The sequence below is a fragment of the Hylobates moloch genome, unplaced genomic scaffold (genome assembly GCF_009828535.3).
Source record: "Hylobates moloch isolate HMO894 unplaced genomic scaffold, HMol_V3 SCAFFOLD_10, whole genome shotgun sequence".
Taxonomy (NCBI): domain Eukaryota; kingdom Metazoa; phylum Chordata; class Mammalia; order Primates; family Hylobatidae; genus Hylobates; species Hylobates moloch.
This window is the reverse complement of record NW_026652285.1, coordinates 71,152,176-71,169,433: the sequence shown is the minus strand read 5'-3', so window position 1 is coordinate 71,169,433 and position 17,258 is coordinate 71,152,176. Positions and strand designations below refer to the sequence as shown.

At 45.9% G+C, this 17,258-nt stretch overlaps 1 protein-coding gene across 1 annotated transcript in view; it reads right to left on the bottom strand.

Moving 5' to 3' along the window:
- COL15A1 (collagen type XV alpha 1 chain) overlaps positions 1-15,876 on the bottom strand; it is a 135,534-nt gene extending 119,658 nt beyond the window's left edge. The window contains exons 1-2 of the mRNA XM_032164666.2: positions 15,735-15,876; positions 15,557-15,645 (exon numbers count right to left, since the gene is read on the bottom strand). Coding sequence (XP_032020557.1) covers positions 15,557-15,645; positions 15,735-15,745 — 100 coding nt within the window. The 5' untranslated portion in view covers positions 15,746-15,876. The remainder of the gene's footprint in view (positions 1-15,556; positions 15,646-15,734) is intronic.
- Positions 15,877-17,258: the final 1,382 nt, after the last annotated feature.

Sequence of the window (17,258 nt, the reverse complement as noted above, 5' to 3'; positions counted from 1 at the left end):
TTCTAAGAGTGGTTCCATTTGAGACTGTGTTGGAACGGTATGCAGCTCAGTTTATGTCTATGCTCAGCTCCTGTCATCTCTGCACTGTTGCTTTAGTTCATGGAATGGCTGAGAAATTTTTCATAACTTGGAAAGAGTACTGTAGTTTTATTTTAAAGAAATTAATTCTGGCCGGGCATGGTGTCTCCTGGGCTCAAGTGATCGATCCTCCTGCCTGAGCCTCCTGAGTAGCTGGGACTATAGGTTCATGCCACCACACTCAGATTATTTTAGGTTTTTTTTTTTTTTTTTTTTTTTTTTCACTATATTGCCTAGGCTGGTCTCGATCTCCTGGCTTCAAGAGATCCTCCCATCTCAGCTTCCCGAAGTGCTGAGATTACAGGTGTGAGCCACCATGCCTGGCCAGAATTAATTTCTTTAAAACAAAGCTGGCCGGGTGCGGTGGCTCACGCTTGTAATCCCAGCACTTTGGGAGGCCGAGGCAGGCGGATCACAAGGTCAGGAGATCGAGACCACGGTGAAACCCCGTCTCTACTAAAAATACAAAAAAAAAAAAAAAAATTAGCCAGGCGTGGTGGCAGGCACCTGTAGTCCCAGCTACTCAGAAAGGCTGAGGCAGGAGAATGGCATGAACCCGGGAGGCGGAGCTTGCAGTGAGCCGAGATTGCGCCACTGCACTCCAGCCTGGGTGACAGGGTGAGACTCCGTCTCAAAAAAAAAAAAAAAAAAACAAAGCTACAGTACTCTTTCCAGGTATGAAAAATTTCTCAGCCATTCCATGAACTAAAGCAACAGTGCAGAGATGACAGGAGCTGAGCACAGACATAAACTGAGCTGCATACCATTCCAATACAGTCTCAAATGGAACCACTCTTAGAAATGGGGCGCATCAGCCACGGCTTCCAATCCAGCCACCCTATCTCCGTTGATGAGCCAGCCTTTTCCTCACTTTGCGGATTGAGTATCTGAGTCCAGAGAATGGAAGGGACTTGGCAAAGCTCCTGTGACCAGGCCTAGAACCAAGGAATCCAAGCCACTAAACCAGTTTGGGGCATCTTAGAGAACTTCCCTCTGCCAAGAAAATGAAGACATTCAGTTGCAATTTGATATCAGCCCACACTTGCAAATATTAAACAAATAAAGCCACTTCATTCCTTAACGAAAGCTCATATCCTAAAAGGGGAGGGGAAGACCCTGAAATGGAGCCATCTACTGCAGACAGTTAGACCTGAAATAAAATTAGAAAATATGTCACATGGAAAAACTCTGCAGTGAGAAATGGTTTCTTCCACCCCTCCTTTTTTTCTTTCCGTGGGAGAGTGAGTAATTTGGCATTTTAACTAGACAGGGGGAATGAGCAGCTGTAGTCTCTGTTTTGTACCAAATACACACAGTTGCTGGGCAGTTTTGTATCCCACTTTGTGAATGGGATGACAGTGAAGGATGTGCTCAGCAGTGAGATGAACAGGGCTGAGCAGAGCTGAGTCGAATCACTGCCCCCAATTGCCACAAAGTGCGGCCAAACTGAACTCAGATATCCTAGAATGTTCATTCTAACGATGCTTTTAGAATGGCCTTTCCAACCCCTTCATTTCCCAGATGGGGAAACTGAGGCCCAGAGAGGTACAGTGATTTGCCCACAGCAGAGGAAGAGCAAAGGATTGTTAAGGCTGAGGCTCTGGGAGAGTCTCCACCATGTCCCGCGTTGTTGCCATAATTGCCTCCGGCATGTCATGGGCTCCTCCGTGGCTGGTGGCGACCTGAACGTAATAGGGTTCCACTGGGTTATTACTTCAAAAGGCATTGCCTGAGTACTGGCCAGGGGCCAGGCACAGGGCTAGGTGCTGGTGGTACAGAGAGCAACCCCAGCCAGGTGTGATGGTGCCTGTACCGGGAGTTTGAGACCAGCCTGGGCAACATAGTGTAACCCCATCTCTTAAAAAAAGAAACAAAAAAAAAGAAGGTAGAAAAATTATTCAGGCATGGTGGCGCACACCTGCAGTCCCAGCTACTTGAGAGGCTGAGCTGGAGGACCACTTAAGCCCAGGGAGGTCAAGGCTGCAGTGAGCTGTGATTGCACCACTGCACCCCAGCCTGGGCAACAGAGTGAGAATCTGTCTCACACACACACACAAAGAGAGAGAGAGAGAGAGAAATAACCCTAGTCTGTTTTTTTCAGCATCCCTTCCCATACTCTAGCTACTCTGGAGGCTCTGTTGGTTTGAGATCAGGGTGTGGGAAGGGATATTCTGGGAGATGAGGCCAGGACAGCACTTGGTGGAACTTCAGAGGGCCTCAAATGCCACACTAAGGAGTAGAAGGCTGTATTTATCTTCCAGTGCTGCTATAACAAACTGCCACAAACTTAGTGGCTTACATCAACACAAGTTTTTTAATCTTACAGTTCTGGAGGTTAGAAGTCCAACACAGGTCTTACTGAGATAAAAATTAAGGTATCAGCAGACCATGCTTCTTTCTGGAAGCTCTAAGGGAAAATCAGTTCCCTTGCCTTTTGCAGCTTCCAGAGGCTGCCTGCATTCCTTGGCTTGCAGCCCCTTCCTCTATTTTCTTTTCTTTTTTTTTTTTTTGAGACGGAGTCTCGCTCTGTCACCCAGGCTGGAGTGCAATGGCGCAATCTCAGCTCACTGTAAGCTCCGCCTCCCGGGTTCACGCCATTCTCCTGCCTCAGCCTCTCCGAGTAGCTACAGGCGCCTGCCACCACGCCCGGCTAATTTTTTTGTATTTCTAGTAGAGACAGGGTTTCACCGTGGTCTCAATCTCCTGACCTCGTGATTCGCCTGCCTCGGCCTCCCAAAGTGCTGGGATTACAAGCGTGAGCCACTGCGCCTGGCCTCCTCTATTTTCAAAGCTAGCAAACAAGGATGCTCAAGTCCTCTCACATCACACCACTCTGATTTCCTCTGCCTCCTTTTTCCACTTTTGAGGACCCTTGTGATGATATTGGGCCCAACCAGATAATCTGAGACAATCTCCCTCATTTCAGGTCAGCTGATTATCAACCTTAATTCTATCTGCAGCCTAACTCCCTTTGCTATAGAACCTAATGGAGTCACACATCCTGGAGGTTCGGCTGTGGGTCCTTCAGAGGGCCATGACCCTGCCTACCACAGATGGTGATCGTGGGAAGATGGCAAAGGGTTCTAAGCATGGAGCAACACAATCAGAGCTGGTTTAGAGTGTTGCTCAAATGTTAAAAGTACACGTGAATCACCAAGGATCTTGTTAAAATGTGATCCTCAGTCCCCTAGATGGTGTGATTGTGATTTATGAGTTCTGGAGGTGAAGCCAGAGATTCTGCATTTCTGCCAAGTTCCCAGGTCATGCTGATGCTGCTGGTCCATGGACCACACGTAGCAAGAAGCTAGAAGCAAGAAGATTGAGTAGCAAGAAGCTAGAAGATTACTGTGGCTGCAGTGTGGAGGATGGGTTCTAGGGTGGAGAGGATGGAGGCTGGGAGACAGACCTGTGTGCTGATGTCAAGTTGTAATTGAATTTCTTCATTTCACAAGGCTGTGGTGAGAATTTCATATATTAAATACACACACAGATACACATACATATATATAAATGTATATATAAAATGTATATTATATAAAACATATACATACACACACAGAGATGTGTGTATATATACACACAGATATATGTGTGTGTATATATAACATATATGTATATTCTATATATTAAAACTTAAAACAGCACCTGGCACATAAAAAGCACTATATAATTATTAGCACAGATCATACTGTTTTTTGGTTGTTGTTGTTTTTTGTTTTTTTGTTTGTTTTTGTTTTTGAGATGGGGCCTTGCTCTGTCACCCAGGCTGGAATGTAGTGGCGTGATCTCGGCTCACTGCCACCTCTGCCTCCTGGGCTCAAGAGATTCTCCTGCCTTAGCCTCCCAAGTAGCTGGGACCACAGGCGTGCACCACCACACCTGGCTAATTTTTGTATTTTTAGTAGAGGCGAGATTTTGTCACGTTGGCTGGGCTGGTCTCAAACTCCTGACCTCAGGTGATCCATCTGCCTTGGCCTCCCAAAGTGCTGGGATTATAGGCGTGAGCCACTGTACCCCAACTGTACTCTTGGTATTTTCTTAGGTTCATGTGAAGCACCAGAGCACTGGCCTGGGAGTAAGGATACCTGGTTCTAGACCTGCCAACTTGAACTGTGACCATGAGCTAGTCACTTTCCCTCTCGGAGCTAGACAATCAAGTCAGAACTAGCCAGCCACTAAGACTGTAGTTGAAGGGGAGAAGCAGCTGGCTGGGCCTATTTCAGAAGTTCTGTATGTACTGCTGTTGAACTTGCAAGAACTTGGGTTCAGCTTGTCATCAGCTAGAATCTCTACCCTTATGTTCTGTGGGATGAAATGGTTGTAACTTTCCTATGCCAAAAAAAGCACAGCTTAACTTTTCTTTCATGAAACATTCTATTCTTGGCATATATACTATAGGCAGTGCCTATACTCTCACCCTACTCCAGCCCCATCATCCTGCACAGAGGATGGCTGCAGGGTGGTCTTTCAGTGTGGCTGGAGGCGCACATAGACTTTGCTGGTCAAGGGTTCATAATGCTGGGTTTTCACTAAGATCTCCACAGTCCCAGGCTTTGAATGATTCATTCATTAACTTATTCAAATGCTCATTGTGTCCATTTAGTGCCACGTCAGATGCTGGGGAAACATGGATAAATAAAAACGGCTTCCTGCCCTCAAGGAACCCACAGTGATGTGGGAGCAGGGAAGTAAGGAGGCATTGAACTGATCACCAGTGACAGGCTCGATGCTTACTAATCCTTAGAGTAGGAATTGCCCTAATTTACAGATAAGGAAGACAAGAAATCCCTCTCTGGGACTCAGCATCACCACCTTTGAAAGGAAGCAGTTGGACTGCACTGGTTGTTCTCAGCCTTGGCTGCATCTTAGACTCTACCCAGGAGATTTTCAAACCTGCTGGTGTCTGGACCTTATCTCAGATGTATGAAGAATCCCTGAAGAGCTGGAGGACTGGGCACCAGGCCCCCTTGGAATCCCCAAAATGATTCCAAGGTACTGGAGGCCTGATGACAACCAAGGTCCTCATGACATGAGCTCTCACATTCTAATTTCCTGAAAAACCCTCTTCTAGCCCTTCCACAGACACGTGCAAAATGGATGAATGAAGGAGAAGGGTGGAGAGGGAGGGTGGGAGGGGCCCTCAGCTCTTTTGAGTAAGGCCACAATTTGGAGAAGGATGCTGGCACTGTTCCTTTACCTGTTGTCATTTGCTCCTTTTGGGTTAGAGACACAGCAGTAATAGACAAGGAAGGGTGGGCTTGGCGTTCCCATATGCTGTTGCAGAGAGTATAAATTATTATTGCCTTTCTGAACAATGCAACAAAAGCCTTAAAAACGGGCATGCACTAGACCCAACTATTTGTTTTAGGAAATTGTGTTGTGCTAGGAAATAATTGCAGAAGTAGTCAAATACAAAGCTACAAGACTACAATCGTCACAACAGTGTTCATAATAGTGAGCAATGAGAAACAGCCTAAAAGTTTAATTACAGGACAACCAAACAGTGAAATACTATTACAAACACAAAAAATATTAGAGAAGAGTATTTAATGTTCCAGAGAAGGTGTCTAGATGATTGTTAAGGGGGAAAAAGCCATCAACTAAATACTAACTGCAATGTACAGAATGTTCTGTTCATATTATGATCTATGTGCATACTTAGGAGTGGAAAATAAACTTGAAACACAGTCCATCAAATACTAGCAGAGTTTATCCTTGAGTCACAAGATAATATGTGATCTTTTTAAACTACTCTTTTTGGCCCTAGTTTTCATAATAACTATGTATTATTTTTATTACCAATTTTTTTAACGTTATTGAAAAAATGAATCTCTTACAAACACTTCTCACATCCCTCTGCCTCTCCCATCTCCTGGTGGAAATGGACATCCCTACTTTGGCAGTGCAGATGCTTGCTTACACTGTGTTAGGAAACTCAGGACAAGCTCCTTAGCATGCAAGCCAGCTTCCACACACTGTCTCTACTACTGGACTATGAGTCCCTCCGGGATGGGCACTGAGTCTAATGCGGCTCTTCAGCCATCCTGCCACCCACTCCAGAGTGTGCCTGGGACAGCAGGAAGCCAGGAATAATAGGAGGAAGACAGACATCTTTAAGAGTAGCCATAATACAGTATAGACAGACCATTTTGAAGACTTCAACAGAAATTCCCTTTGGGAGGAAGCTAGTCACAAAAGACTGCCTAGATGGGAGGGGGGTTTTAAGCTGGGTGGCATTTGAGTCCCTCGGTGATGGGAGGAGTAACCCTAGAGAGGCCTAAGGCCAGGCTGTTGCCTGCAAGCCAGACTCCAGCCAGGATCTCCAAACCCAGAAAGGGGTTCCCTGGCATCTAAGGTCAGGGGTCCTGGTCACTTGAGAAAGATACCAGGGCCCTCAGAATAGTTTTTTGCCCTGTTCAGTCCTTTAAATCACCCATGGCATGCAACAAATATGAACTGGGGTGGATTGGATTTGGCAGAGTTGGGATGGATTGGGTTGGATTGGATTAGGTTGAGTTGGGTTGGGTTCGATTGCGTTGAGTTTGATTGGGTTGTATTGGATTAGGTGGGTTGAATTGGATTAGGATGAGTTGGGTTGGATAGGGTTGGGTTGGGTTGAGTTTGGTTATAATGGGGCTAAAGAGTGGGCTGCATTCATTAGGTGACTGGGGCCCCCTGTCTCTCTCATTAGATGTTGACTGGGATCTGCTCTAACCCTAGACTTTTCCTCTCTGTAGTTTGGATACAGCAGAAGAAGGTAATCAGCCAGCAAACCTGGTTCCTCCCAACACCTCTGATACCACCTCAGCTCCTCTGGGTGCTTTGTTGACAGCAATAGGTCATACCCCACAATCTGATGCTCTGACTTTGAGGTCTTATTGGCTTATCCATTCTCCACACTAGACATTAATGCCTTAAACTGAGTCTTATTGTAAGATTGCCTCCTTTTTACAACCCTCACCTACCCACTACCACTGGTATGTTCCCATTATCTAATCATATCACGCAGAAATTATGGAATAAGCTAACCTATACTAAAGAATTTGTGGCTTAATGAAGGAGGCAGGCAGGGGTAACTTCTCTTACCAGACTGTAAAACACAGCACAAAGTAACAACCATCAAAATTGTATGGATTTAAAATGACATACACATATTAGCACAAGAAAGTGATCAGTAGTACAGAGATACCAGAAATAAAAGTATACCATTAAAAGAAAAAATATTATATGATAAGATATCATACAACAATGATGGGCAGCACAATGATGGGGCAATAGCTCACACTTCAATTAGTACTTTGGGGAAACCTGGGGACCACTTTGGAAAAGAACTGGCTTTAGATTATACCCTAATCTCGCCAGGTGTGGTGGCTTATGCCTGTAATCCCAGCACATTGGGAGGCCAAGTTGGGAGGATTGCTTGAGCCCAGGAGTTCAAGACCAGCCTGGGCAACATAGTGTGACCCTATCTTAAAAAAAGAGAGATTATATCCTAATCTATGGTTCATTTTAAGTGGTCAAGCAGTAGATATTAAAAGAAAACTGGAAAATCAACTTACATATTTAGCTAGAAGAAAGAAGATAAATGCACAACTTTTGACAAACTGAGGCAATCAGGAGTAAGATGAGTAGAGAGAAGCTGGAAAATAAATTTTTATCCAATTAATGTAATAAGAAAGATAAAGAGCAAATTAACATTAGTGTGAATTCCAGCCTAACTAGTTATTACACTATTGAAGAAAACGACAGCCCTATAATGTTCCCTGAGTACTCAGTCAAGGTCACCCTACAGCTGACAAAGCCATGGAAGAATTGGGATGACTTATGCACCACAGAGAATATAGTAAATTGGTGCATTAGACCACAGGCTAGACTAACCCCTTCATTCCTTCTTTGATTCATTGAAAAAGTATGCTGAGTACCCACTTCATGCCAGTCCCTGCACCTGGGATCCCTGTTCCAGGATTCAGAGTTGGACAGGCCCATCCCTGCCTCGTAGAACTTCCCATGTAGCAGTTAGGGAGGCAGGCAACTAATCAGCGGTCACAGTACAGTCTGAGAAGCCCCGAGACCAAGAGATGCTCATGATGCCTGGGAGAGGAGAGACAGCTTCCCAGAGCAGAATCTTAAAAGGATGATTTGGGGGTCGCCAGGTACTGTGCGGGAAAGGCATTTTTAAAATGGTACTGGTAGCCAGGTGGAGTGGCTCACGCCTGTAATCCCAGCACTTTGGGAGGTCAAGAAGGGCGAATTGCTTGACGCCAGGAGTTTTAGACCAGCCTGGGCAACACAGCAAAACTCTATGTCTACAAAAAATTTTTAAATTAGCTGGGTGTGAGGGTATGTAATCCAGCTATTCAGGAGGCTGAGGAAGGAGGATCCCTTGAGCCCAGGACTCTGAGGCTTCAATGAGCTAAGATTGTACCACTGCACTAGAGCCTGGGCAACAGAGAAGACCCTGTCCCAAAAAATAATAATAAAATAAAATAGGCACTAGCCTATGCAAAAGCACAGATGTGGGACGTTGCATGTCCCATTCAGAAGCCTGCCAGTGATTTGATGTGAGCTGAAGTCCATAGGTACTTAGTGTTAGTGGAGGAAGGCAGGGTCCCCGGGGCCAGGAGCATGACTGCATCTCAGGTACAATGAGAACCCAGTGAGAGCAATTAAACTAGGAAGCATCATGACTGAATAAGAAAAATCCATCTAAATACATAGTAAGAACTGTCCAACCAGTTCTGTTCTTTGATGGGTGAGTTCATTGGGGGGAAATGTTGCCAAAGGAAATAATCCAAAAGAAAAAGGTCTTTTGTCTGAAGATGTCCCAGCAGCACTATTTATAATAATGACAAATGGCTAAAGTCCAGCTCTGGACAAAGTGGCCAGCTCTAGACAATTGTCCTTTGGGAGATGGAGACTACAGGCCAAGGAGGCAAAACTTCAGGTGTGACTTCTACCCACATCTCTCTCACTCAGAAAAGCACGTCAGACTGCCAGGGAGCAAGAGTGGGGTGGTTAGAGGGAAGTTCTGCACTGCTCTGATTCATATGCTTCCCATTAAATCAGTATTTCTCCAGAGAAGATAGTGGCCAAGTAGTACTTGAAAAGATGCGCAATGTCATTTGTCATTAGAAAATTGCAAATAGGCCAGGCACAGTGGCTCATGCCTGTAATCCCAGCACTTTGGGAGGCCGAGGTGGGCGGATCATGAGGTCAGGAGTTCAAGACCAGCCTGACCAATACGGTGAAACTCCATCTCTACTAAAAATACAAAAATGAGCCAGGCACACCTGTAGTCTCAGTTACTCGGGAGGCTAAGGCAGGAGAATCGCTTGAACCTGGGAGGTGGAGGTTGCAGTGAGCCAAGATGAGCCACCAACTCCAGCCTGGGCGAGAGAGTGAGACGCTGTAGAAAGAAAGAAAGAGAGAAAGAGAGAAAGAGAGAAAGAGAGGGAGAGAGGGAAGGAGGGAGGGAGGGAGGGAGGAAGGAAGGAAGGAAGGAAGGAAGGAAGGAAGGAAGGAAGGAAAGAAGGAAGGGAGGGAGGGAAGGAAGGAGAAAGAAAGAAAGAAAGAAAGAAAGAAAGAAAGAAAGAAAGAAAGAAAGAAAGAGAGAAAGAAAGACTGCTAATAAAAACCACAATGAGATGCCATTTTATATCCACTAAAATGGCTATAATTTTAAAAACTGAAAACAAGCATTGGTGATGATGTGCAAAATTAAAGCCCTCAAACATTGCTGGTGGGGATGTAAACATGGTGCAGCCACTGTGGAAAGCAGTTTGGGGGCTCCTCATACTTAAAAGACAGAATTATCATATGACCAGAAATTCTGCTCCTAGGTATAAAGAAGTAGAAACAGGCCGTCAAACATCTGGATACTTGTATGCAAATGTTCAGAGCAGCACTATTCACAAAAACCAAAAGGTAGAAATAACCCAAATGTCCATCAACAAATGAATGGAAAAACAAAATGTGGTATATATATACAATGGAATATTACTCAGTCATAAAAAGGAATGAAGTACTGACACATGATACAACATGAGTGAACCATGAAAACTTTATGTTAAATGGAAGAAGTCAGACACAATAGGTCATATACTGTATGATTCCGTTTTCATGAAATATCTAGAATAGCCAAGTCCACAGAGGCAGAAAGTAGTTTAGTGACTGCCTGAAGCTGGGAAAAGCGGGGAATGGGGAGCAATTGATTAATGGGCATAGAGATTTCTTTTGGGGTGATGATGAAAACGTTTTGGAACTTGATGGAGACGTTGATTGCACAATATTGTGAAGGTACTAAATGACACTGAATTGTACACTTCAAAATGGTTAATGTTATATAATGTAAATTTCACTTCAATAAAAAGTAAGTCTGGATATCTAAATGGTCAATGAACATATGAAAACGTGATTAACTTAATAATTAGGAAAATGGAAATTAAGGCTACAGTAAGATCAAATATGCACCCATTAGAAATGCTAAAGTTAAGCTCAGTGACAAGACCAAGTGCTGCTGAGGATGTGAAGAAATGGAGACCCTCATTTCTTGGTAGCTGTGTAGATCTATACAACCATTTAGAAGACATGCTGGCATTGTCTACTCAGTTGGGGGATATGCACACTCTGATTCAGCACTCTGCTCCTAGGTATAGAACCAACAGAAATTCATGCACATGTGCACTGAGAGAAATGCACAAGAATGTTCAGAGTGACACTACTACATTAGCCCAAAATGGAAACAACACAAATGTTGGAGAAGAATGGATAAGCAATATATGCTATGCTAATGCAATGGAATATTATACAGCAATGGCAATGAACTGCAGCCACATACAGCGGCATGAATAAATCTCAAAAACTTATTCATTGAAAGAATCAGACACCAAAGAATAGATTCTGCAGGTAAAAAGTTCAAAATTGAGTAGAACTGAACTTCAGAATTTTGGGATACACACTTAGATAGTAAAGCTATTTTTAAAAAGCAAGAAAGTGATGACTATTAATGTCAAGGTAATGGTTACCTCAGAGAGAAAGAAGGGAAAATAAAACCACAGCAAAGGGGTTCAGGAGAGCTTCTGGGGATTATCCTGTATCTTCATCTGGATTACATAAATGTTTGCTCTGTGATAGATCATTGTACTGTACCTTTAGCATGCACTTTTCTGAATGGATGTTGTATTTCACAATAAAACAGTTTAAAGACAAGCAAATAATTTGCAACCATCAACACTCTATTAGCAAGAACAAATTACTTGTGACACCACCATCTCTACCTGGACAATAGCCCCCTTATCTTCTAAAATACTGGGTATTCCAATGACACTGAAACTTTACCAGGAAAAGGAAGGATTGGTGCTGTGCTTCAGCTCAACCCTGACCACTGGAGGTACAAGAGGCCATGTGGGTGACACCCACTGACAAGTGTCTCTTTAAACAGGATGGTGTAGGAGGATGGGGTTGGCTGCACACAGGACATTCTGGATAGTAGATGAGAAGAGCTCAGGAAAAATGGCATTACAGTTGTCTGTGGCCCTTTCGTTCTTCTTATGAACTATGATCCCCTTGGGGCAGCTCTGTGCCCAAATCCTTTCTGTACCCAGCCAGCATGAGGGCCAGCACAGAACGGGTTTGTTGAACTAAACTATGTGAAATGATCAAACCTCACACTAGAAAAATATTATTTTGTTTTGTTTCCCAACATTTTAAATTAGGACTACAAAGATGAGTGACTCTTGCCTCTCCACTTCATAGGTGGGAAAACAGGCTCAGAGTGGGAAAAGCAACTCATCTAAGTTCATGGAGGAAGTCAGTGATTGGAACCCAGGTTTTCCAATACCTGAACTTGTGCTGTTTTAGGGAGTGCAGGATATCAGGAAGTTTACAAAGACCCACTTTTTAAGAGATCAACTATCTGCAAAAAAACCATATGCCTGTATTCTACCCCTACCTGAGGAGCCCTGTCCTGGGCCCACAGTGGCATTCAGGGATGGTAGGGAGAGTCGATCCAGAGGCCTGGAGGTGCAGGCGGGACTCTGGACCCATTTTCTGAGAGAATCAATGCCCTAAGAGGCCGGCAGCTTTTAAGTTGTGAGCTGTGTGCCAGCTCTGTACCAGGCTGGCTAGGAACCCCACCTTGAAGCCCCACCAGATCTGGGGCTTAGATGCTCTGGGAAAATGCATTCTTTTATTTAAGAAGCAGCTTTATTGAGGCATAGCTTACATTCCATAAAATTCACCCATTTTAAATGTATAGTTAGATTATTTTAGTAAATTTATAGATTTGCACAACTACCACCACAATCCAGTCTTAGAACATTCCCCAAAAAGTTTCCTCATGCCCCTTTGCAGTCAATCTCTGCTTCTGTTTTCTGTCTCTGTAGTTCTGCCTTTACAGAAATCTCATATATAGGGACTCTTACAATGTATTTCTTTTTAATGTCTGGCTTCTTTTACTTAGCTTAATGGTATTAAGGTTTATCCATGTTGTTGTAGCACTGATCAATACTTCATTCCTTTTTATTGCTGAGTAGTATTCCATTAAATGGATACACCTCATTTGTTTATCTATTCACCAGCTAATGGTGAATTTAACTTTATTTCCAGTTTTGGCCATTATGAATAATGCTGCTATGAACATACATATGAGTTTTTGGGTGGACATATGCTTTCCTTTCCCTTAAGTAGATACTTAGGAGTAGAAATGCTAGATTGTAGGGTAAGTATATATTTAACATTTTAAGAAACTGTAAATCGTTGGGAACATGTATTTCTGCTCATAATAGCCCACTTACAAACATGCTTTCAGAAGCCACCCCACTTAAGCATACAGCGTAGTGGTTACAAGTACAGATTCTGGAGTCAGACCCTCTGGGCTCAAATTGTGCTTATATTACTGAAGGCTACATGCCCTTGGGCAAATGACTGTTCCTGTTTCCTCATCGGTAAAAGGGGATAAGACATGGGGTTGTTGTTATGATTGACTGAGCTCATTCATGGCAGGGCACTTAGAACACTGCTGGTTCATAGTGCTATGAAGTCTTGGCAATTGTTTTTTATAGCCAGTTGAGCAGTGGCCCTATAGAAGGAATAGCACCAGCCCTGAAGTTCACAGACATGAGAGGGCTATTATGGATCTACCCAGTTACAGTCATGTGGCCTTGAGGAAGTCACATCCCCTCTGTAAGACAGAGCCCAATTTACTTCTCGGCACTGCTGAGTGATGATTCCAGGGATGTGGTGAAGGTGACATTGTGCTTTGAAGACTGCACAATGCCAGGCAGATGCAATGGACTCACGTTACAATTGTGACATTCAGATTGTGGGGCTCATTGGAGACCATGGAACCCCTAAAGCCTTCTCCATCCGTGAAGCTCCTCTAACTACACACTAGGATGGTTAAGAGCAAGGACTCTGGAGTCAGACTCTCTGGTTCAAATCCCACCCCAGCCACTTAGAAGTCTTGTGACTTTGGACCTCTGTTTCTTCATTTGAAAAACAGAGATAGTAACTGTTCTCAGTCCCCACCCCCTGGAGTGGTTGTAAGGATTGGAGGAATGAAATATGAACATGTTCACACCTCCACCTGGATATACAAAGTGTTTTACAAGTATTAGGGATATTAAATTGCATTAAAAATTCAGTTTGCAGGAGGATAGTTTACATTTTTAGGAATCGTTTCATATCCCCAAAGGGGCACTGAAAACCCATCAGTTGCAAATGGCCCTCCTTAGACCCTTCTCAGCTCCTGAAGGTTTGCTGGCCCTCCCTTTTTACATTATAAATGGGAATAGGACTTCCTTTGTGTTAGAAACAACAGCCCTGACACTGAGGGATCCCAGCGACACACACAGGAGGAGAAAGAAACACCAAAGTTCCTATCCCCAGATCCGTCTTCCTTTTGGGAAACTGGAAGTTGCAGCAAAGTTCACAAAAGACCATGGAACCCAAATTTGGCCTCTGCCACTGAGTTGGCAGGGCCCTATATCATATGCAAAATTGCAACTTTCTGACATGAGCCATGGGGCTGAGAAGCTAAAACTATACTCCAGCTGCCCTTTGATCTGCAATAAATGCCAGGCTGGAAGCTCTGGCAGGAAAAGCTATCATCGGATTTGGGTCTTGTTGCCCAGGAGACAATGGGCTGTCTTGGGCTTCTTCAGGCAAACAAAGAGTTAACCAAGGCCACCTTCTCAATCCCATTTCCTTTGGGCCGACTAGAGGTTGTTTCCTAGACTTTCTGCTCCCTTATTCAATTGAAGCTGTGTACTAATCCCCCAATTCAAAGGGGAAGAGGTCAGAAGCTATAGAAAGCATGGCTCTTCTGCAAAACTGCATGGAGAAAGAGCTGAGCAAGGGCAAGAGCCTACAGACCTGGATTCAAGTCCTGGCTTTTGGACTGGCCACTTTCTAAGCTTCTCTCAACCTCAATGTTATAAAAATACCTGCATTGTGATGGGATTAATAGAAGCCCAAACCTCAGCACCATGCAATATACCCTTGTAAAAAACCACACATGACCACTCCGTGAACCTAAAATAAAAATAAAAATACATGCATTGCTTTTCAACACATAGTTACTGCAAGAATCAAGCAGTAATTTCTATCAGTTATTTTGTGCCTAGTATGTAGTGGAATCATGGAAAGCACATTATTTCTAATTTCTCTAATATTCACAGCATTTCTAGGAAGGTAAAATGGTCTAATTAATCGCCTTTTTCAGATGGGGAAACTGAGGCACAGAGCGATGAAATCATTGCCCAAGATCACTCAGCCAGCCACAGTTCAAACCCAGGCAGTCAGACCTTAACCGAGGCCCATTTTAACTTAGGTCTACTTTAACTTATATCTTACTATTCAGCCAACCGCCTGAGTTCTGCTGGAGAAACTGAGGCCCGGGGAACGGAAGGGATAGACCACTGGCTTTCAGGCCACAGCTCTTTCCACCACCGGTGGAGCCACTGCGCATGATAGACGTGACCGCTTAGGTAACTCAGAGCTGGGTTAAGCATCCGAGCAATTCAGTTCCGTTATTTCTTGAGCAGCAAAAGCTCCAGATGTCCCTCCCGGTGTTCATGCTTCTCACCTGTGTGAGGACAGGCACCAGACCTGCCCTTACCAGAAGCTAGCCAGCACGCACAACCTAAGCGCTGGCGCTGGGTGCGCTGAGGCTGTTGGCGCTGGCGCTGTTTCCAAAGTCCCTCTCTGCCTAAGATTGGAGGCTCCGCACCCAGCTCAGACATCTCGGGTGCCCAGACAGCGCGCCAACCGCCCCAGCTGCCCAGGGATCCCATTCACAGCTATAACCCCTGCACTGCCAGGAGGCAGCCGCCCGCGGGACCGCCAGTGCGCACGGAGTGGCAAGACTCCCTTTTATGTCCAGGAATGAGGCACGCATCGCAGCCGCGTCCGCCGCCAAAACCGAGTTCCCCCACGGGCGCGGAGGCAGCCGGTGCCACCCTCCGACCAGGTTGCTTACCTGTCGCAGCGCGGGTCTGGGTGACGGCAGGGAGGGGCGTGGAGACCGAGAGCAGCATCAGCAGACACCAGCACTGCCCGTTGTTCCTCCTGCAAGATGTGCCCGAGGGAGAAAAGGTGAGGCGGGCAAGAGTATTGGAGGGGCCCAGGACGCGAGGAAGCAGAGAAGCGGGTCTTACCTTGGTGCCATCTCGCGGGTCTGCGGAGCCCCAGAAGGCGCGCGGCGAGTCGAGCAGAGCGTTGGAGCTTAGCGGAGGAGGAAGGGTCGCTGAGCGCTGGCCGCCGCGCTCGCCCTTCCTGCAGGGAACAAAGGCGGCGCTCGGCAGCGGCGGCGGCGGGCAGAGTCCCGGCTCCCGGCCCGCGCCCTGAGTCACCCGCGCTCTGAAACCCGACTCTGCCGCGTCCTGAGCTCCCCCGCGCGCTGCGCCCCACCTCGGGCAGCGGCGGCGCACTCACTCCTCGGGATACCGGCCGCCCCGGCCGCCTCCCCACGCCCCGTTCCCGCTGGACCGACGTGCGCTCCCCTCTGCTGCCTCCCCCCGCGGCTGCCTTATGTAACCTGCGAGGAAAGCCCCGCGCCCGCGTTCGCTGGGGCAAGCGGGATGGGCTCCCTCCGGCCCTTAAGTCTGTCCTGTCGGGGCTGACCCGCAAGAAAGCACTCTTTCACAGCCGCCGAGGGAATCCTCTCCACAGCCCAGGGAGGCTGGAATCAGTGATTTCCTTATATGATGGACAAGAAGACTGAGGCTCAGAGAGGTGGAGCGTATGTCCCAAAGTCCCAAGCTGCACTGAGCTCCTAGATGCTGTGACCCACCCTGCACGCCTGACATATGGACCCACTTGAATGCCCAGGAGTGGACCTGCCTGGGGGCCATAAGTGATACATACAACTCAATGCAGCAGAGATAGTCCTAATGAAAGTTTTTAATATACTGGATTCCAGGGCTTTCCTCCCTATCTATACCTTGCCTGCCCTCTTCATCAGAATGTAAGCTCCAGGAGGGCTTATCTGTGCTTTGTTCCCTGCCTAAAACAGCTCAGGTAGTAGGAGATGCCAATAAACTCTGGATGAATGAAGGAGCACAGTCTTGAGTGAGGCATCACACGAGGCCCTGTGATGAGATATGGGGGACATGAACCAGGCTCAGCCTCCAAAAGCCCTCAGTGGGAGTGAGGCGGTGCAGGGCAGACTAACCCATTTGTGCAGAGCTTATCGCAGGGCACTGGGTAAACCCTCAATGGTCGCTTTTTATTATTAAGATTACCACCCGGCACATAGTGTGAGATCTTCAAGTGAGAAGAGGCACCGCTGAAGTTGGCTGAGACCTGGACAGCTCTGAAGCCAGGCAAACACTAGGAACCTCTCTTCCTGACGGACCAAGTAGCCACAGTGGGCCGTGGCTCTGTGGTCAGTTCCAGTGTTTGATTCAGTTCCACTTTAGAGGACGGGTCACCTCTTGCCAAGTGATTTAGCCTTGCAGAGGAGATGGCATGGGAATGGAGATAGTAACTAATGCTTACTTGGTGTGGATTATGTCCCAAGCCCTGTGCTAAATGCTTTAGCTGTGTTATCTCATTTAATACCCACAACAGCCATGGAAAGGTGATACTGTCATGATCCCCATTTCATAGATAAGAAAGCTGAGGTTCAAAACATTCCAAGGCTAATGAATGGCAGATGCAACACCCATGCTCCTCTCTAC